Source organism: Tenebrio molitor, chromosome 7, assembly GCF_963966145.1.
Source record: "Tenebrio molitor chromosome 7, icTenMoli1.1, whole genome shotgun sequence".
Lineage (NCBI taxonomy): Eukaryota > Metazoa > Arthropoda > Insecta > Coleoptera > Tenebrionidae > Tenebrio > Tenebrio molitor.
Window position 1 is genome coordinate 13043780 of NC_091052.1, and position 22994 is coordinate 13066773.

Here is a 22994-nt window from a genome sequence, read left to right on the forward strand (position 1 = left end):
GCTCACTCGACCGGACTTTCACAATCATACAGACGTGTTATTTTTCGGTGCCAATCATTCAAATTTGTTCGTTCGCGAAATTCCACCGTTTCGAACACGGTCCACCAATTAAAACGATCGTTTGTATGATTGTTAAGCCGTCTGTGCCCCTGTATCGACCCGATCTGCATAAACATTTTTACCCTTTTATCATTTCACATATTATATTAATTCCGAAACGCTGACTGTTTATTTTATTGGCCATTATCGAAAGCTCGGACCGACTCGTTCCTGCTGGCGGGACCCCTTTAATAATAATTCCTTACATCCGAGTGCAATTTCCAGTGTTTCCACATAAAACAGTAAAACGCGTGTAACATTTTCTATTCCGTCGTTTCAATCCCCGCTATACTGTGCAAGGCTCAGAGGCTGTAAAAAACTAATACATCAGCGGGTTTCTAGACATTTTATTTCTTTCGCACGAGCGTTTCTCGAAGCACTTGTATTAAATTATTTAAATAAAATTCAACATTGTTGCCGGCCTGTTTGCCATTGAGGTATTTATGGTTCCCGAAGGAGCGGCGTTTAATCATCGCAGCACGCGCAACACTGATGACTGAGGATATTGTTCACAACTTGTGGGAATTATGCAAATAAATTATTTCTTCCCAACAATCAATCTCTGGTGCAACAGTAAAAAATTAACGCGATCCAATTTGTTTGGCTGAAACACCCAACACGCTGATTTATCGAATTTTTGCGTAATTCCCAAATCCGCAAGGGTCGCAACTTTTAATCGCCAACAATTCAAAAATATTTTTTCGCAGTAAGACTTTTATTGGTTTAAATTTGAATCGGTTAGAGTCCGTATCAAAATCCCTGCTCAGGGGATAATCTACGAAAAGGTTTTTTTTGATACTGAATCCCTTTCGTCAAATTGGAAGACCCATGCCTCCATTAATATTTTATCGAGCTTCCGGCGAAAGTACGGCGACGCTTAAATTTCTCATTCTCTTTGATTTGTTCCGATGGAAATAAAGAAAGAGCACACACGCAAAACTCGTTATTCGAATTTGCATAAAGTTCAAAAATCCGCAATTAATCGGAGTGGGGGAGTAGAAAATGGGGCGGCGTTTTATTATTCCGTGTATCTGGCGGTGGCAACTTTGTAAACACTAACCAGGCCGAATTCAATCCTGCTCAATCCGTTCACAAGACGACTTGACAGCGGTCTTACTATTCAATGTCTTGAACGCCTACAAAATAACCTTGTTGAATATAGACGAGATAGCTTCTACAAGAAAAGGAAATCACAGTCCCTCGAGAGATGGGCACATCTATAAATAAAAAAACGGGATAAAGGGAGCTGGAAAATATTTTTATCAATAAACCCCGTTCAGGGGCGATTACTACTCGTCCCAAATTATTTGATTACATTTGATAAAAATTAATTTCGGCGGGATCTGGAAGAAAATTGTATTTCGGCGGTAATCCCGTCAGTCCTTATCAGCGAATGCTAATAATGCTCCAGAATAGTTGCTACTCCAGTCTTGTTAGCAATTCACACCCTTCGTATTACAGGGTAAAGCTCCTACACCAATGACACGTAATCCATCAATTTCACGTAAAAAGTTAAAGAACCCGGCCATTCTTCACGTGCCTCTCTATCATTCCTCATTCTTGACTTATCGGTATTTTATATGGGCGGCAAGTTTGCTGTATATGGTTTTTATTTGATTTTTAGTCCGACTTTTTATTGTCGCTGACCCAAAAGTATAAATTAGTCGTTTTCGGGGCGAACTCGTTCCGACGCGATTAATTTTTTCGCCCGAAACTACATCTCCACTGTTTGATAATTCTTTTGTGCAAGATTCGGCTGCACAAATGGAATTGACAGCGACGTTATTGTCTCCTTAAACGTATACAGCCGCGATCACAGAACAGCGACAACATTAGGATTCGCTTAGAACTTCTCCCTATATTTTATTCATGTCCTTTGACCCCCCACAATAAAAAAATATTACGACTTACGTTTCGACCACGTCGCTTTTGACATCATAAAGGATTGCATTGGCATAAAGCGTATCACGGGATATCATAAAATATTTCATTTTCCATTGTTACGAATCCATATGTCAAATTCGTCCGGAATGAATAAAATATGGAGTGTAAAGTTTACTTCTACATAACAAATTTATCGAGGCTGTAAAAAATTTATTGACAGGTTGAGATAATAACTGACTTAGTATTGGTGATAAAGTGTGAGTTGGCGGAGATAAAAGTGTCGGATTCTCGAAGATTTAACAATTAGAATTGAGTGGAGCATGTGGGAGAGATGTGAATAAACGGAAGAGGGCGACCCAATGATAATTTCAGACAAATGCAGCAGTTTGGAAGATTTCTGCGTAGTGCAATCGAAACGTAATGAAATATTCAGAACAACAGAGCGAAGTTTTCCAATCCCAAGGTTCACATTATTTATATTTGCCAGTAAGATATTTTCTTCAAGAACACCTGGGAAATCGCTCGGATAAACTCAACAAAATGAATATGAACACCCGCGTCCTTGAATATTACATAAACTGCTACATGTTCACATCTCAGCTTTTACAACATACGAATAGAATAAAATATACATAAATTCGGCAAAGAAAAAACGAATTCGCGGAATTAACCTTCGAGTTTGATCCGCGAACGTGTCAGAAAATAAAGCAAAGAAGACGCTCCAGCTGCTATGACAAGAGACTCGCGCCCACATATCATCACTTTAGTACTTATTTGTTCCATTTGCAGATCCTTCGTTTTTCAGACAATTCGATTTCAACAGTGATATTTGTTTTCCCGATAACCCTAATCTTTTCGAATGTATTCCGCTAGGGGTTGATTCACTGCACTGACACGGATATCGAAGCGGTGGATCAAATAGGCAGTTGGACGCCCACATTCTGGCCATTATGGCTGTGGCCGCCAAAATAAACCAAGTATTGGTCAATACAAAGGGTGTGAAATCGAGCCCGGCTCGACCCGGCGAAAATGGACCCATTGAGTCATTATGGCGGTTTTTGCCAAAAATAAAAAGTCTACACCGAGAAATTAACGCCGGAATTTTGACCCGACCCATCATTTATTTCTTCCAAACTGTATAATTTATTTCCATAAAGCGCACAGTGAAAAAAGGGGAAACATTTTAAACCCCAATTGTTTTCATTAAAGGTTTAGCGAAAATAATAAATAAATACCAAGAGAATTTATTCAAAAATTTACATATTTTGTTGACCCGGCGCATCCACCATTTTCCATTGTAAAATAAAATTTAATACAAGATGTTCAAAGCTTTGACGGTTCTGTTAGCTCAACATATTCACGATTTTTAAACAAATTCAAACAAAAAAGCTAAATAAATACCAAGAGAAAATATTTAAAGTGATAACAATTTTGTTGACCCGGCGCATCCACCATTTTAACTGGGAATTAAAGAACCAAAATAACGAATTATATTTTTGATTTTAATTTTTTAACACAAAGAATAAATAAATAGGCCAAATCTGTTCAAGTTTATTTATTGTAAGCTCAACATTTTCTCATTTTATGGGTCTTTATCGAGATCCATTCAACACTTTACGTATTTTGGTGGCATTTGCAGATTGATTTAAAATTTCCTTTTTAATTAAACAAAGAGATGATTTATTTCCCGTCGAATAAAATTAAGTTCTGGTCGACAAAAAACTTGTCTGAAGAGCTTTCGGTGAAGATCGCTTTCCAATTAATTTCCTTAGTCTCTTTTAGAACACAAGTAATAATGAGGTCACAACTTTAAATTGGCCATTCTATATTACTAACTGTTCAATAATGTTTAATGAATCATAACAAGGAGTTTTTATGTCGCTCTTCAAAAGGGAAAAGTCACTTTGATTTTACAATACCCCGTAAGCTTTAATCAAATCATTTACTGCGTAATAATCCTGCAGAGAAAAGTTGTAGCAGGTAACGGACTATGTAACGATATAATTTCTCTTCAAATTTTGAAATTTATTCGGCTGAACGAATCAGAAATTCTTTCGACGAAGATGAAACAATGTTTACAACATTCGTTTAAAAATTTAATTAAATCAACTACAACGGGAGCTTGTTTAATTTATTTATGAGGTATGAGAGGGCAGTTGTTTGTAGTGAAATAAAATTACCACAAACAAAAATGAATGGTGGATGTTGAGTTCCACATCAAAGTATCGAAATTATTAGATAAAGCGGACAATCGAGCTTTGGGAACTAGATTTATTTTAGAAGAAAAATATGCAAACATTTTATAAAGCTTAGAAAATTCAAAGTTAATGGATTGTTTCTGGCGGAGACTCCTCAGATTAGATAATCTTTAATTTATGTAAAGCTCTGCTTTTAGCTCCAGCAGAAATATTCTTTCAGTATTTCCGAATAATCCAGTTTCCATAAAATCAATCGCGTACACTTATGACCTTATTAAAAACACTTCACGAAGTCGAGTCAACACATCGACTTGTTGTTTGTCGTCGGAATATTTCATCGCCGGGTCGAAAATTAATTTTGAACTTATATACAACATAATTCGATAAGTTTTAATTGGCACTTTGAAAAAGTTGTGCGACGCGATCGGTACGAACTTATTTAAAATTTAATAGGAAATTTGATAAGGCCAGGCCGAACTTTTATGTGGTCACATTGTTGCAGGCATCCCGACGGAAAATGTCATATCTGGATCAGCGTCACTTTGGGAGGACTGAGTATGCTGGCGAAGGAAACCGGAGTTTCGGTTTTTTTACTCAATTTAGCCTACGACTTTTATCGACATTGGCCCGCCGTTAAAAAGTAAGTATGCATGACGGTCCATGAACTCTTCCATATTTAAGAAGCACTGCGAGTCGATCCATTTTCAAAAGTGCGCCACGGAAAATGCACCCGAAGGGCAGAAATTGGTCCCAAAATTAAAATGAGATTGGAAAAGTGCCGATCCGGGACGTTCACTATTTCTGCCTTCAAAAATATCAAGATATTTCGATTTAGAGAGAAAATTTCTTGAAGAAATAAAATAGAAGGTGCTAATCCTCCAACATCCAGCAATTGTATTCTCCTTCAAATAATGGTTCAATTAAAAAAAAAGAATGGGGCAGAAAATTTTCAATCCAGTGATTTCAACTTGGGTAGAAAGTCGGAAAGAAAAAATGTTCTGTTTTCAAAAAAATCTACGATAATTGGGAAAATTAATTTTCTTCAAGAAGATCCTGTCTTAAAGCTAAGAAGCTGCCAGCGCCTTTATCATTTTTATTCTTCTCCAGAAAGGAATGTTGTACAATTTAATAATTAAAAATCAAGCGCCATCAGCAGAAAAAATGTATTTCATCTGTTTCTATTTAGGGAGAAATTTGTCCTAGGAATTAAAAGACAAATAAGGGAATCGTGGCCCGGCGCCTCCACCATTTCTGCCTTTGAAAAGTATAACAATTAGGCAAATTTAACTTCTTGAGGGGCGTTCTAGAACGTTCATTATTTCTGCCTTCAAAAATATCTTTCTGTAATTTGATAAATTTAATATCAAGATAATTTCTCATCAAGTGCTTCAATTTAGAGAAAAAATATCTTGAAGAAATAAGATAGAAGGTGCTAACTCTCTACATCCTGCACATGCGTTTCTCTTCAAAATTACAATTTAAAAAAAATTAAATAGGGCGTCACACGTAGGATTTTTTCACAACAGTGATTTTGCTTTGAAAAAAATTGTATACGATAATTGAGAAAATGTAACTTCTTCAGGAAGATTCTGTCTTAAATATTTATGGACTTAGACAAAATGTATCAGAGACTAAGAAGTTATCATTTTTATTGCTTTCAACTGTCATAAATTCTCATTTTTCTTGTAAACAGCCTCCTAACTGCTCCAAAGCAAAAAATAGCAGATAACCAACCGTTGCCCTAAACAACACATTCAAAGTGACATTTCTTGAAAAATTTGTCAAAACTGTCAAAAGCAAATGCGAAATCATTTTTAAAAGATTTGGAAGCTTTAGGGACGTCGTTTCAAACAATAAAAGTTTGTATGCAACTCGTTTCTGTGCAAATTGGGCTTTTCTAATTGCCCTCGAGGTCTTAAAATCCTCGCTACGCTCGTATTTCAATCTGGCCTCTCGGGCAATTAGAAAAGCCCAATTTACACAGAACCTCGTTGCATAAATAACTATTATTGTTCTCCAAAAAGAAATATTGTGCAATTTATAAATTGAAAATCAAGCAAAAATATCAAGGTATTTCGATTTAGAGAGAAAATTTCTTGAAGAAATAAAATAGAAGGTGCTAATCCTCTAATATCCAGCAATAATTGTATTCTCCTTCAATTAATGGTACAATTAAAAAAAAAGAAATAGGTCATCACAGGCAGAAAATTTTCAATCCAGTGATTTGAACTTGAGTAGAAAGTAGTGCCTTTGAAGAATATAACAATTAGGCAAATTTAACTTCTTGAGGGGCGTTCTAGAACGTTCATTATTTCTGCCTTCAAAAATATCTTTCTGTAATTTGATAAATTTAATATCAAGATGATTTCTCATCAAATGCTTCAATTTAGAGAAAAAATATCTTGAAGAAATAAAATAGAAGGTGCTAACTCTCTACATCCAGCACATGCGTTTCGCTCCAAAATTACAATTTAAAAAAAATTAAATAGGGTAACACAAGCAGAAAATGTTCACAGCAGTGATTTGAACTTAGATAGAAAGTCATCCAAATAATAAAAAGAGAAATTTTCTGCTTTGAAAAAATTTTTATACGTTAAAATGTACCTTCTTCAGAAAAATGCTGTCTTAAATATTTCGATTTAGAAAAATGTATCAGAGACTAAGAAATTACCGGCGCCATTATCATTTTTATTGTTCTCCAAAAAGTAATATTGTACAATTTAAAAATTTAAAAATCAAGCGGTTCTACAGGAAATTTTATTTCAGTTGTTTGTATTTAGGGAGAAATTTGTCCAAGGAATTAAAAAACAAATTAAGAAATCCTTGCCCGGCGCCTCCACCATTTCAACCTTTGAAAAACTTCAATAATAATTAGGTAAATTTAACTTCTTAAGGAAGATTTTATGTCAGAAACTTGACCTGACTTGACCCGGCACCTCCACATTTTTTACTCTTCCAAATTTAAAAAAATTATAATTGGTGGTTATCAGTAAAAAATCTTTCAGACGTTTTGATTTACACAGAAATGTGTTGAAGCAGCTGACTAGGTGTCTCCACTATTGCTGCCTTGAAAGAATAATTGCTAATTAAAATTGCGTGAAAATGTAACGAAAAAATACACATTTTGCTGCAATAATTTATCCGTTTTTACCTTGAATAGTAATTCTGCGTGGCTTAATGTTTTGACCGGAGCTCTCGTTGCATGATAAATGTAATTAGTTTAGACACGCCGGTAGATATGTCACAATTGCAAATGTAAAACAGTGACTAATTAAAATTACCGTTAAAATTGTGTATGAACCTCCAATTTGCCTAGTTTCGCTTTAAATGAATTGATGTAAACTGAAAATGCAATTGGCGCTGCTTCCTGCATACTAAACCCTAGCGTTAAAATTAGTTAATTTAAAATTAATTCTAATTTGAATCCCCTCTATATTGCAAAACATACTCGTAATAAATGTCTTTCAGCAGCAATACAATAGTTTTATTGTTAATATGAAAAGAATTTAATATGACCTCATTCCCGTAAGAATCCGTTCAAATAAAATCCTCGAACCCACTCTTAATTAATACAACTTTCATTGTTTCTAGAACAATAGTGGAAGTGAGATGGAATCAGGAAACCCAGCAATTTGCTAATAGAGCTGCAAAGGTCCTTACATCGGTAAGTGCAATTAACTTTATGAAATCAATATTTAAAACATTAATTAACAACTCGGGAGAAGTTTCCTTCAACTCTAAACTCTTCGGATTAAATGGGCCTTAAAATCTATGCTAAGACTTTTTTGTACACGATTCTGTAATGAATTTTTAAATGGAGAACCTGTTCGAGGTATTGAAAGCCCGGCTCATATAATATTGAAGAGCGCACATACCTGGATTAATTATCTTAAGAGCTAGGAAAAAACACTGCGACCCCGCCAATCCGGAAAAGAACGAGTCCGAATAAATTTTCTATTTTTTTCAGAGCAATTTGGTTTAATTGCTGTTACCAACTGCTCCCCAACAAATGCCACTCCAATTACCAAATTAGCAAAATCTTTTTTATTCGCCTACTTGACAACAACAAATGGCGCAGCCAAATCGGTTTAGACGTTAACTCTTGGTTGCAAATTCAAAAACCGAACGTTTATCCAATTTTTAATCGAATCCAGTTATCATCTATTAAAACTCCATCAATCAGCAACCATTTGTTATTGTCGGAGCAATCAATCACCACAGTGAACCTCATAGTTAAGGATAACGGTAATTACCAGTTAATGACAGTCACGATCAAATAATTTATAACGAAAGCTGCACCGCCTGTTCCTCGACTAGTCCCGGATTTTTCCAAATACGCAAAAAGGACTTTCGGGGAGCTCAACGGTTCAACGAGTCGGAGATAATTTTTCCACATTCACAAAAATAAACAGAATCGAACGGTTTAAAAACGGGCAAGTGCGTTTGATGAGCAATTCCACCGATTCGTTAATGCCAAATTAAAAAATAAACATTCCGACCGGTTGTAAAAACAGCTTTACCCCCCGATAAACGGGGATGTGCATTTAACACCTAACGACTCGCTAACGGCGCGCCGTTAGATAAAATCTCGCGCGGAGATAAATTAATTAATTCGGTCGCATTATAAATTGATGGACTCTAAACGGCGAGTGAATAATGGTTACAAAAGCAGGAATTTGTTAACAAGACCCGACTTTCATTAAAATATTGATTAAGTTTGGTGTAATTTCGGGCGGGCATTGTTGTGTCATTTTCAAACGTTTATTTAATTAATTTGAATAATTACCGCAAATTAAATTTGTGCCTCGTACAACAAATTTACGTTTTATGCTAAATTTACCCTAATATTTCACACGGAATGAAAAAGATTCGCCGTCACGGATTCGCTGAATTATTATCTTTCATTAGAGTGTCGCGTTTCGCGACACCGATTCGTATTTCGACTGATACACACAAGATTGCTTCCGGAATCAAAACTCCAGCTGTAATAGTCTTCAGGAGACACTTCTAATTTCCACTGTCTCGAAAATTCAGGGTGAACTGTTCCACTCACAGCATCGATGCTTTATGGACTGAACGAGATAAGGAGGGGTGGAGCTGACGAGGTGTTAACTAAAACAGAACTAATCAAGTTAAAAACAAAAAATAGTTAAATGTACTTTGTGGGGCTGTTGCGAATCCCCACACTCAAAGTAATGAATTCTAAATTTACTTCCAGGCACAAATATTTAACATCTGTTGGGATAGTTCTAATTAGTCTGGACGAAACACGCAGGACTGCGAGACTTACCGAAGGATAATACATCAATTTTCTCATAAACTTTGTTAATTTTTACCACCCCACTATGTACAACTCTTGCATTTGGAGCAACAAAGCGCACAATTCCGATTCGAGGCGAGTCCACAATGTAGAACAAAGTTCTCCAAACTGACCCCGTTTTCTAATTCCACCCCATTATAGCACAAAACCTAAATATCGTAACTTTTACATTTTCAGAGTTAACTGAAACATTACGTTTCACTAAAAGCGTTTTTATACCTCATTTAACATTGTTTTATGGCATGTCTGTTTTGTTTTTCATAATGAGTTGGAGTCATTTTATAAAAAATCCTTCATACGGTGAAGCGAATTACGTAGACGGTGAAAAAAGCATGTTTCAGTGGAGTGAAAAAAATTTGACGGCGATGGGACATGATTTTTATTTTAATGGGTTTGAACATACTTCCTGTGCAAATGTAATATTGGAGTAAATAGAGTATTAGAAAAGTTTCGCAAGAGAGAATCGAGTTCGAGCTTTTCGTCTTTTGAACTTAATTTAAAATATTCTTCGACACGGTTATACTCGTACATTTTCAGGGGCTCGAATTAATAAAAATAGTTCAAGTATTTGAGCGGTTGGAAGTCGTGTTTTAAATGAACGCAAAGCGGGACATGCACATTTTCTTGTATCTTTCGTATTTTATTAAGTTTATGCCCCAGCTGCAGAGATATATGTATTTTCTTATTACAGCTTGGAATATTACTTGCCATCAGACTGGCACTTTTACAAGGATCCCTGCCCAAGTTCTCGCAACAGGATAATCCCACTGCTTTCCATCCGTCGCTCTACGTAAGGTAGGATAATAAAAAATGATTGTCCCATTTTTCGGCATAATTAATACCGGAGCATTTCCGTGCACTAATCCGCCAATTTTTTCCGGTGTAATTTGGACCAAATAAAATATTTAAGCTTCCAAATGAAAATCGAACGCCCGCCAAATTAAAATCAAACTAGAGTGAAATAAATTTCCACGGAATAAATTACACACGTAGATATTGAATTGGTCTCGGTGTGGCAATTACGCCGACCAACCACCGGGCCCATAAGTCGAACTTTTGCAATTACGAAATTCCCAAAGTTCCACACGAAAATAATACGAAACACGCTGCTTTATGAAGACTTCGTCAACAGTAAAGTTCGACGAAATGGTAACATCACGAGAATTCAATGCGACCCGGTCCTGATAGCGCTCCGGGTCGGGGTTGCTCACCTTGGCGGCGTTATTTACGGCGGCGGCGGACTTCATTTGATTTTTTATCGGGGTCGCCGCACCGGCCGGAATTGCGAATCTACGCTCCGGATCAAAACAATTAAGCAAAAATCCGGAGCGTATGGAGATCTATGAAAATATACGTTCCGGGGAGCACCAGCCGCATAAATTGTTTTCCGGGTGAAATGTTTATATTTTTGCGAGTTATTGCCCCCCCGGAGCCACATTTTGCTATTCGAGGTTATCAGCGAGCGTTTTTGTTGTTGTAGGGATTTCAGCACACGCCAAAGTAGAGACAAATATTATTGCAGAAAGTTGCGCGGCATTCTAGCGAAACTAAATAAATATTGTAATAGAGAATTAGAGTTTATCTTGATATGACGTCTAATTAAATCACAACATTTACAATCTTTGTGTTTGTTTGTTTGGGAATTTATGTTTTTCTTTCGGGAGGACGTTGTCTCGGCTCGTATAAAACCAAATAAAATGTAAATAATGAAATTTTGATTTAACAGTGCTAGTAAATTCACCGCCAGATATAAAAAGCACAAAGTAGTTAAACAAGAAATATAGCTTTCTTCACCGGAACGGCACCCCGGGGGATGAAATCTTGCGTCAGGATCGAGCAAGGACTTCGACGCTGCTAACTTACAATCCGATTACGTATGGGGTTAATGGTTTTAACGAGACATAATAGCAGTGTATTAATGCGGCAACATATAACATATTATAGTTTGATGCTAAAGCTTCAAGACATAACTAATAACACCACAAGATGATTACTTTGTACAGCTATGTTGCAAAGGGGATGAAATAAATTGTTTCATCAAAGCCGCCATACTTCATCGGAAGATAGATTACCCGCGGAGACTTCAAAAGAATAATGCCCCGACCTCGGAACTTAAACGGAATATTCCAAAATGCAAACTGGGCCAAAATTTTCTTTTCGATGCACACACACAAGCGAAAAAAGCTTTGAACGTCTTGCGATAAATCTAATAAACTTCACCCCTTCATTGCGCTAATTGAATTGGTGGGCAATTTTCAGACTTTTCTTTGTTAACGTTACTTAACATGTAATTCTCCCATTCTAACGTGATAGAATTACGTCAGCATGCCCCACTTTAATTTGCATAACACGCCCTTGTTACAGTCGTCACACGTTAAGAGGAATTTTATTCGAACCAATCGACACCCTAATTACTATTCATAATTTATTTGGAAATCAATCAAATCGGCCTAACAGAAAATTACCGAAATTAAATGAATCATCGACCGAAACAACATAAACAATGATGCAGTTTGTGCACATCGCTAAATAAATACTAGTTAAGCTCGCTATTTAATAAGCAAAACATAACGACAATTTAATAATCGCATCAAAAATGTTTCATTATTTAGTGTAATTACCGGCAAATTGATACGTTGCCCTTTAAAATAATTCTGCGATGGGAAAAATGTGTGTATGCGTCCGCTTAAAAATCTACATAATGTAGAAACAATTCAAAATTGTTCGTGCGTTCGCATTATTGAAAAATAATTAATAAAATAAAAACAAAAACATCGACAAATAAATTGTACATACATACATATTTACATTGGGCAGAAATTCGAGCGAGCGAATAAAATTTATTCTGCCTGAAATCGAAGCGCATCGGTTCAGATAAAATTATTTACACTGAAATATCTTGACCATTATTTAGCTGCAACAAATTCTATTGGTTAGGTAATTAAATTTTAAACATTCTATTTGTTTTTCTATATTGCTTTGTATACTGTTGTTTTAAGGAAAAATCAAAAAATCGTGAAAAGCTGCATATAAATAAACTAGGCAAAAATGAATAGGGAATTTTTCAATTTTTGATTTTTTTGTTAATACAGTTTAAAATGTATAATGAACTGTGTTAGAAATAAATAAATATACACATTAAATGTAATGTTTCAAGTACCTGTAACATTTTAAATTTATCTAGTGTTTAAGAATACGTGGGAGGATTGGGGCAATTATTTTGCTTTCTAAGAAAAAACGTGGAATTCCCTATTCATTTTTGCCTAGTTTATTTTAATGCCTTGGATTTTAAAAGCTTTAAAAGAATTTTGTGCGATACCTCCTTAGAAAGTGAGTCTATATCCATAGGTTTATCCTTCGCTCATCGTTTTTCGCTCACTGTCTTTCACTCACTGATTTTCATTCACTCGCAGATTTTTCCGATTCTTTCTAATAACGTAACTTTGATATTTTAGGCAACATTTGGTATCTTGCGGCACGTGCCTCTTCTAAGACATCCCTAGGAAGATATAACTCTTCATCATCCATTTCCACAATTTCCACAACGTGCACACAATCACTTTATTTACCCAAAAATATGATTTGTTTTTATTCAAAATTGTCAATACAAAGTTAGGTATCCTAAGGAGGTATCGAACAAAACCAAATACAGCACTCGAGAGTAATGCCGCTTTCGTTCACTTGAATTGCATCAGCTCCGCTTCGTGGACGAACACGCAATTCACGTGAACAAACGCTTTACCTTCCTCACTCTTACTATAAATAACTATTCAATGAAAGATTTTTTTTTAAATAAACGATATCTATCTCAAAAACACCTCCAAAATACTTTATCCAAGGTTTAGAAATATGTATATTTTTGCAAAATAGGATTTTCTTTGCAACAGGTACGACTATATCTTTTGGAACTTTTGAAATTGCCACTTTCTCTCGTACCTAACTTATTCTTGAAATTTCAAAATATTAATATTTAAAAATATTGAAAACGAATGTTCAAGTTTGAAAAATACATAAAACTCAAAAACCCACACTTCCTCTTAAGTCTACATTTCCCAGTTAATAAAGAAAAATTTTGTTCCCTTCAAATTCAATTTCAAACTTATCTTTCACGTAAAAACATCTCAAAAAGCTCGCATCGTCCTCACCTAATTCCTGCAACTTTAATTGCCCTCTCAAAACATGAATTTTCTCACATGCAAGACCGACGTTTTCCCGGTGACATTTTTCCCGTCCGAGCTTTCGGTGAAAAAGCAAACACTGAAGTTGAAGAGTACTTTAAACTAGACGCGATACGAGTTTCAGGTTGCAGGAGCCCGCTTTTTTCGTTGGGAATCCAAAAACCATTAGAATACATTAAAATCCCATAAGAGCTTTAAGCGTCGATTCCTTTTAACAGCAATTATTGCGCCACACTTATTCAACACGTTCCAGCTTGATAGCGAGCTTCAAAATATTGGATGCGTGTTGATGGTTGCGGATCTGTGTAAATTACTTCCAGAGTAAATATTTGTACGTCGACTACAACATTTATAAGTGATATTTGTTTTATCCGATCTGTCGAAAAATCCCGATTCCACACTTGGAAATCGACCGTTTAATCATGCTTACCTGCTGTGATGTCCTTAATCTTGCAGAGTCCTGACGTTCTGCTATTTGGCGGCTTTCAACTGGTGGCTCCTGCTGTGTCCTGCGACCTTGTCCCACGACTGGCAGATGGGGTCGGTGCCGTTGGTCACCTCAATGTCCGACTCGAGGAACCTGATGACCTGTTTCTTCTTCGGCGTGGCAGTTTTGTTGGTAATAAGGAGTCTGTGCGATTTCGAGGTGAGTCCCTTTAAGCCCGACTTGTTCAAGATAACCCACAATGTACGCCACACCTTTCACTACTCCCATGTGTACTCTACAATCTCCTTTGTTCCCGCTGCAGGATTTGCAGGATTCGATTGTTTCTATGTACACACAAGTACGCCGACAAAGTAACTAACTCCTACTGAATTAGCCTCCTTGATATTGAAACTGGGAGTAACGAGATCCGCTTCCGACCAGTAAACAAGACATGTTTTAGTCGGTGCGTGCACCAGAAATGTTAGCTGAAACGGCTAATCCGGCCAATAGCCATTAACCTGGATGGAGCGAATCCCGTTCGATATTTCCATTTAACGTCTTGTGTTCGGCGGAACGTTCAACCGAAAAGAATTTGAGTGTCTGACACCGACACGACATATCTTTTACACAGATTGACTGTCACAGACACTTATCTGTTCATACACGAGCAAACAATTTAATTCGAATGGAAGCTAAATAAAGCGCCCTCTTGCTCTCTTCTCTTGATTTTAATAATAGACGGAATAACTTTGGCAGTTCGTTGTTTCTGCCAATTATTCAAATGTAAATAAAATCAATGGGCACGGCTCCTCCCGGATCATTTATTCACCAGTACACTCGCGTCAACCTGACCTGGAAAAATCAAAACGTCTTAAATTCTAAAACGCGCCGGGAAATGCTGTGCAGTAAAGTATTGACCGCATATCTCATATCAGCTTAATGTAACGGAAATATTTACATTTACATAACGTATGCTACTATTAAGTATACAGCGCTACATTCCAAGAAATAAAAATATTGCTATAAAATGTTAAAAGCATTTTTCCTTATACTTATATCTCTTCCAACTCTCTTCTCTTCTTCCTAACAGAAAGGCAAATAATATCATAATGTTGCTTTAATATTTGCCTTTCAGAATTCGTTGCTTTAGCATTAACATAAAATACATTTATCTAATGCATGTTCCTTTATCCTCCGCATTTTACGACGGGAGTAAACTTATCTGTTAAAAATTCAAAAGTGCAAGTATAGTCTGTTTTTAATCAAAGAACCACGACCTGTTGATTTAGGTTTGCAAATATAAAATGTTACTAAATTTAGGGAATTTAATGATATCTATTGGCTATACCAGCCAACGTCTGTCATTTTTAATGTCCTTGAAAGTACTCAAACTCGCATTTAAAATTTGAACGTGTTATTAAAAATGCCTCGCAAAGTAAGACATTTATTAAACTCTCAAATTAGTTGTTATTAGTTGTTATTAACTTTATTAACATGCTGCGCTACTAATTTCTCTAATAACCTCAATTTTTATATGATGAGATTTTTCACCCTATGTCAAAAGTGTACAATGTTGTCAGCTCTATTTTGGTTGTAAATTGCGGTGTTGTGGTTCTTTGATTAAAAAATAAACTGTATATATCGCGCGTTCAAATGAAATCCTGGGCGTTGGAAAAATTAAACCGTTTAGAACAGTGTAAAGTTTGAATTTCCCGCCGTTTGACACGAATGACATTTGTTTATGTTTAAATGAACATGTTTGTTTTCAGAACAGGGTGCCTTTAGATATTTGCTTCGTGAATAGGAATCGTTAAGTTATTTTATTTTTAATGTAAAACATTGCAAAGAAAGAAAAAAGAAAGATTTTTTGGCTCTAAATTTTAGGTTAGCTGTCAACATGCTCCAATTAATCTAGGCTTTAAAAAAGCACAACAATTGACGGTTTCCAACGCCTTCCCAGTCCAGGATTTCATTTGAACGCGCGATACAGGTGTCCCAGAGTTGCGAAAACGCTCCATAACTTGTTTGTTATTAAAGATATCAACTTTTTCTTTTTTCTAGATGATAGCTACGCTTCTACTGCATATTCGGAAAATATTACGGTATATATACAGGGTGTCCCAATATTATAAAAACACTAAAGTTATGTTTTTTTTTAAATGGAACCTAACCAATTTGATTTCATTTTTGGATTTTATGCTAAATTGTGAATCAAATCTACACAGGTCGTTTTTACTTATCTGCCATCGTTTTTGATCAGTGACGCTTTTTTACCAGAATTACGAATTGCAGGGGGCCCTTCGAAAATTCGTACCTTCCAAATAGTTGCACATAAATTAAAATAATTGATGCTGTTTGATTCCTGAATGTTTGCCGCACCTGTTAAGTGTGTACTCAATAAGGTGCTTAGTCGCATATGCTTACTGCGATTTTTTAAATATAAACAACTAAAAATGTCAAAAACTATTTTTTTTCAAATGGCACCCCGCGTTTATTATTGCACTGGTCGAAAGCTTTTTTGACAAGCTTTCCAACGGTATAGGGTTTGTATAGTCGAATGTAAAAATCTAGGGAGCCATCTTAAAATCACAAAAAATCACTAAAATAATTTAATCTTTAATTGTTAAACACTGTTTTATTGGTTGATTCATCTTTATGGAGTGACCATATTGTGTTATTATCTTTTGTTAGGCCTACTAGATTTTTGTATTGTCTTTTTAACGGAAAAATTGCACCAAATTCAGCGATTTTGAGATAGCACCCTAGATTTTCAGATTCGACTATACAAACCTTATATTGTTCAAAAACTTGTCAAAAAAGCTTTCGACCAGTGCAATAATAAATACGGAGTGTCATTTAAAAAAAATGAGTTTTTCGAAATTTTTAATTCTTTATGTTTATAAAATCGCAGTAGGCATATGCGACTGAGCAGGTTGTTGAGTAAACACTCAGCAGATCCGGCAAACATTGAGAAATCAAACAGCGTAAATCGTTTTAATTTATATGCAACGATTTGGAAGGTACGAATTTTCGAAGGAACCCCTGCAATTCGAAATTCTGGTAAAAAAAGCGCCACTGATCAAAAACGATGGCAGATAAGTAAAAACAACCTGTATAAATTTGATTCATAATTTAGCATAGAATTCAAAAATAAAATCAAACTGGGTAGGTTCCGTTTAAAAAAACATAACTTTAGTGTTTTTATAATATTGAGACACACTGTATATATACCGCAATATTTTCCGAAGCGTACCTATCATCTAGAAAAAAGTAAAAGTTGATATCTTTAATAACAAACAAGTTATGGAGCTTTTTCGCAACTCTGGGACACCCTGTATGTCTACATTGTAACGGAATGCAATTAAAAATATTTCAACGAGTCGCAATTTTTTTCCATTTACCAACCAGTCAAATTACTGCTTTGTTTAAACGAAATAAAATAATTTCGATTCGCGTTTATTTTTGCGATTGTAAAATTCAAAATGAAACTCGTTTTGTCGAGTAACAAAACACTCGTTATGGGCAAGTGAAATGCTCGAAATTCCACTGGAAATTGACAATAATTTCGATTGGTGAAATTGTGAAAAAATTAGCTGTACGCAGGTGTCCATCTTGTCAGAGACACAAGTGATTTTCGATAATTCATAGTGACGGTGAAATATACGTCCGGTGTCGTTGCCAACATAATTGATTACCGAATGAATACTTCAGCACCCTCTCCGGTGTTGAGAATGAAAAGAGAGGCAATAAAAAAAAGATGCGAATAACAAAGCATGTAAATATTAAGAGAAAAGAGACGATTTTTTAGGCTCTGGCGGAACAATTGCCTTCTTTTCTTTCTCCTTTGGATAACCCCACAAGATCCTGTAATAAATTAACGAACCCTACGGGATCTGACAAAGTCTGCGACCAATTTTGAATTTCGAGTTCGTCGCTGTAAAAAGCAACTAGCTTACAGGATCAGAATTTGACGGAAACATTTATCCGTTGGAATTTATCGCTCGCGGTATCGGACCCCGCCCGAATTAACCGTTATGATTTTTCAGAACCAGAAACACGTCCCGGTGGTCCTAGGACTGATGCTGCTGGTTCTGCCGTTCCTCCCAGCGGCCAACCTGGTGGTGACCGTGGGGTTCGTGGTTGCCGAACGCGTCCTGTACATTCCCAGGTGAGCAATCGGGATCCATCAACGCAATTAAATTGTCGCTTGCTCTTCAGCCTAGGGGGCACCCTGCTGGTCGTGTACGGCATCCAGATGCTGTGGACTTCTTACTCCAAGCACCGCCAGACCATCGTGTGCTGCATTATGCTGCTGTTGACCACGAGTTGTCTGCGAACCGTGGTGCGCAATCGGGACTGGAGATCCCGAGAATCCCTGCTGAGGTAAGTTGAACTGGGTCAAGGACTCGCGACTCGAAAGAGGATTTGGGAAATAATAAGTCGAGATCCACCTCAGTGTAAACTCGTCGTTTTCTCAGGGCGGGGTTAATGACGTTACCCCACAACGCCAAGATGCATTACAACTACGCGAATTTTCTGAGAGATTCGGCGAGACCTGAATTAGCAAAGTCCCATTACCACAGAGCTTTGAAGTGAGTATCAGTTAATGCTTTATTTGAACTGGGTTAATGCAGCTTCGATCAATTCCAGACTGTGGCCCACTTACGCCAGTGCCCATAATAATTTGGGCACCTTATTGAGCAACGAACACGAGGCGGAACACCATTTCCTGGCGGCCATTCGATATTCAGCTGACCACGTCAACGCTCATTACAATCTAGGACAGCTCTATAGGTGAAGCCTTAAACAGTCTCTAATTAAACTTGAAATCAAACAATTCAGCCAACAGCGAATCTGACATTCGCAATTATCTTAACTGATCAAAGAGACGCTCTAAAATGCCAGATTTAACCAAACGAAAGGCAAATATGTTGTAGACCAGCCGCAATTATAATTGTCCCAACGACGCAAATTTGCTAACGAAAACACGGGCGAAAAATATTTCAAGCATTCCTCGTGCGTTCAGTTTATTAAAAGTAAACACTCACGCTAATCATCAAAGCTAATTTCGTCACGTTCCCAATTACATTTTACGATCCTTGTTTTTTTAATTTTCCCCGATAGCTACTGCATCGTTTCTAAACAAATAATAGCAAATTTGATATCTTTATAAAGACAATCCGACATTTTGAACCTCTCAGGAGCAATCCTTGCCGACAAGATAACCCTAATAAACAAAAAACAAAAACAAAAAAAAGATTTAACAGTCCTCATTTTATTGCTACAATTTTTATTTGTTTCTTTACTCTTCTTCTTACTTGTTTCCAGTGAATCAAAGTTAATTTCGTCACGTTCTCAATTACATTTTACGAGCTTTGTTCCTTTTATCTTTTATTCTTGTTTGCAAACAAGAATTTCAGTGGTGTAAAAATATTTTTCCAAAAACAAATTACCCACTTAATTGGTCGTTTCTCAACTTTGTAGGAAGTCCAACCGCACGAGCGAATCTGAGCACATGCTGAAGAGGTGCATCAGCCTGGAGCCCAGATTCACTCCGGCTTACATCGAGCTGGCGAGACTTCGAGGACCAAACGACCGGAGTGTCAGCGGCCTGTTGAGAAAAGTCGTAATTCTTAACCCCCGCGACCCTTACTACAGCACGATTTACGCCCACTGGCTCCTTGGTAAAGGTAAATTCAGCCGCATCTTCGGATGAGGTCCTGGGATAATGGAGGTGTTGTGTTCTAGGCCAGAACGTCAACGCCCTTCACTACTATTGGAAAGCTTTGTCCATCTGCACCTCGTACCAGGAAGCCATGATCGGGGCTTCGAAAGTGTTGAGGAAGTTCGGGCAGCACTCGAGGCTGTTTCAGCTGGTGACGAGGTAAGCAACGAATTGAAATTTTGATGTTGATAAGAGCGTTGTAAAAATGTTGTAGGTGGCAGTCAATTTTACGGATAAGACGAGGCGAACAACCCATAAGTCCGCACGTATATTTGCACGGATGGCAACTGAAGAGCGAATTGAGCCATAAAGCTAAGGCCTACGACAACTGTAGCACGTTATTATTCGTAAGTATTCTTTACCAAGGCGATAAAATTGCAAGTGTCGGGTTACACTAGACGTAAAAGCCATTGGAATTGTTTTTGCGCTTGATTATGCCACGTTTACTGCGCAAGAAGCGTAAGCAATCAAAAACAACACAAGTATCCGTTTATGGCGGCGAATAAAAAACCGTTTTGCCTCTACAAAAATTCACTTTTGTACTGCGAAACTAAACTTTTTGCGACGCTTCTCACTACAATCTTGTACATAGTCAAGTGTAAATTTTATTAAGCAAAGTCAACTGAAAGTTGAGAGCACTCTTCATAACGCTCTCGTGTCGCCATTGTTTTAACGGTTAACTTTCACACAAAACTTACCTTTGTATTGTCACTCCATAAAACTCCACCGTATGAAACTACTCCCAGCTTACACAACAACGTCCTGAATAATCTATAACTCCTGTTACGAACATAAATCCCTCGACAAAGTCTCGCTCCGGATTACAATCCCGTATCGTACCCAAAATAGACACATTTGTAGAGCTGTTCAAGATTTTTTGATTGCAGGGAAACCGTTGCACCCAGTCCTCATCCAAGACGAAAAAAGTCGCTCCCGCTGAAGAATCGACGACAAAATGGAACCGTCACACCAGCAACAGTTCAGCCAAGTACCACTCGATGAAACAGTGTAAAGTGCAACAAAAACTGCATAAACAGAGACCCACGACGCCGTTAATGGTGCATCACTTTCTGGATTAAAGTGCAACATGTGTAAAATTAGAAATTGACATTAAACAGTGCTTCTGCAAGATGTATAGTTTGATTATGTTTAAGTATTGAGTGACCTGTCGCAGCCTTATCACTTTTGTCGCCTAAATCTGTTGGTAAAGGCCCAAGACCAAAGGCAATTGTGACCAAATAAGTCAAATCGTGTGTATACGGGGTGTCTCACATCTAAAGCACCACCAAAAAGCTCTTTTCATTTATTTCTTCCTGAAGCAAATATGGAGATTGATGTGTTCAAAAAAGTACCACTCTGAATGTTCTTGCTTGAATGGAAAACAAAACAAAAAAACAGCTTTCTGGTGCCACTCCCCAAGCACTCCTTTTTCCAGATATTTAATAAAAGTAAAAGCCGAGACTAAGCAAAAATAATTTGACTTATTCTGGTAGTCTACTAATTTCGTATATTTTTGTAATATTCAAAGCTGTTGCATAAATAGAGATAGTTTTTGGGAAACACCTAAACTTAAGTTATTTTCACAATTAGAAAAAACAATTGAGCCCAACTGACTAGATAGAATGGTACTAATTTTACAAACAAAAAATGGCAAAATACGTCTTTGTAACGTTGTAACGGACAAAACAGCACCTGTGCAAGTGTGATATGATGTACTAAACTGCAGAAATTGTCAACAAACATGTTAATAACTAGTAAATATTGAGAAATGACACGATTAGCTTCAAACGCCATTTTTTTGCATACCTACATTATGTCACACTCCTATGTGGTAGATTGCTTCACTTGCATTCTGATTTCAATTTTTTTTTGCAGTCACTTAAAAATTCTAGTAATAGACATTACGTAGTTTTTTTATTGTAAAAAATAATTGATTTCGTCCTAAAAAGCCAAATTTTGTGTGATATAAATTTAACATAAAAAGGAACAGGTTCATTTCTATTTGAAAATTCGTTATTTTCGCTGTAAATATGAAATCGTTGATTTAAAAGATACAATCGTTAATTTAGTAAAATAAATATCTGAATAACAGCGTAGCATGTTTGTGCTGGATTAATAAAATATCAATTACACACGCTTCTGATCGTGATAAATAAAAATATTTCGTGTTTAGTTAGTCGGAAAAAATGTCATTACCAATCGATATACTCAAATGGAATAATTTTATTTACTCGACGATTTCAGTGGTCTCAGAGCTAATTATTTGTTATTTTGGTATCTAGGTGGTCGTTTGTTCAGTAAACAATGGAATTAATGTAACAATGTAGTTGTATTGCTTTCTCTCGTTGCTTTCAGTCCACTGAAAACAAAACTTTTGAAAGGGTGTAATCTTCATTCTAATATTAATGTTAGTGAGATTTACAGAAAAGGAATTGATTATAATTAAATAAATACGTATAATTGCGTTGCATTCATGATGATTTTCCACACCGAAATCTGAAAGAAACCGTTTGAAAATTAATTTTTCTCGATTAGGCGTAACAGCAGCAGTCTTACTTGTTTCGACGACTGCTTCATTTCGTAGATTAGTTACTCCTTTAGCAGTATTACAGAAACATTTCTTGAAGGACTGAATTTGATAAAAACAAAGATATTTTTAATAAGATAATTTTGTAAAATTCTCAAAATGGATGAACGAACCAAGACCGGTTTACAGTGTATATACTGCACGAAATGTACATAAAAACAAGAAACAGTATTAACAAATGAATCTTAGCAGTAAGTAGACTAGTAAATTCACTTTTAAAGCATTTTATAAGACATTGTTGATGATTAAGGTTCCATATACACATTTTTATAATAATAAAGTAAATGTGATCAAGAATAAAAGTAACAAAGTTGTTCTCTCCGTATATTATATAGCTTTATAACTGTGAAATTTTTCCGCTAGTAATTATGGCTGAAATTATGTTTGGAATATTTGTTTTTAGATGGGGCCATTTAATGAACTCTGTATACTGAATATTCATCAGGCAAAACTATTTCTCAATACTAAAGTGAAATTACGGATGCATACATACATATTTATAATGTTGTTGTGTCTACAAATTGTAATATACTTGTATAGTTTTTTGATAATCAATAAAATTATTTATTAACAAAG

The 22994-nt window shown here is 36.2% G+C and overlaps 1 protein-coding gene across 1 annotated transcript in view; it reads left to right on the forward strand.

The window, feature by feature from the left end:
- The window catches only part of LOC138134879 (protein O-mannosyl-transferase TMTC1-like), a 185196-nt gene extending 162223 nt beyond the window's left edge, over nt 1-22973 (forward strand). Inside the window, exons 5-16 of the mRNA XM_069053460.1 lie at nt 4684-4821; nt 7773-7845; nt 10193-10296; nt 14136-14325; nt 18153-18274; nt 18325-18489; nt 18585-18698; nt 18757-18900; nt 19591-19796; nt 19855-19990; nt 20046-20178; nt 20719-22973. Coding sequence (XP_068909561.1) covers nt 4684-4821; nt 7773-7845; nt 10193-10296; nt 14136-14325; nt 18153-18274; nt 18325-18489; nt 18585-18698; nt 18757-18900; nt 19591-19796; nt 19855-19990; nt 20046-20178; nt 20719-20910 — 1717 coding nt within the window. The 3' untranslated portion in view covers nt 20911-22973. The remainder of the gene's footprint in view (nt 1-4683; nt 4822-7772; nt 7846-10192; nt 10297-14135; nt 14326-18152; nt 18275-18324; nt 18490-18584; nt 18699-18756; nt 18901-19590; nt 19797-19854; nt 19991-20045; nt 20179-20718) is intronic.
- Nucleotides 22974-22994: the final 21 nt, after the last annotated feature.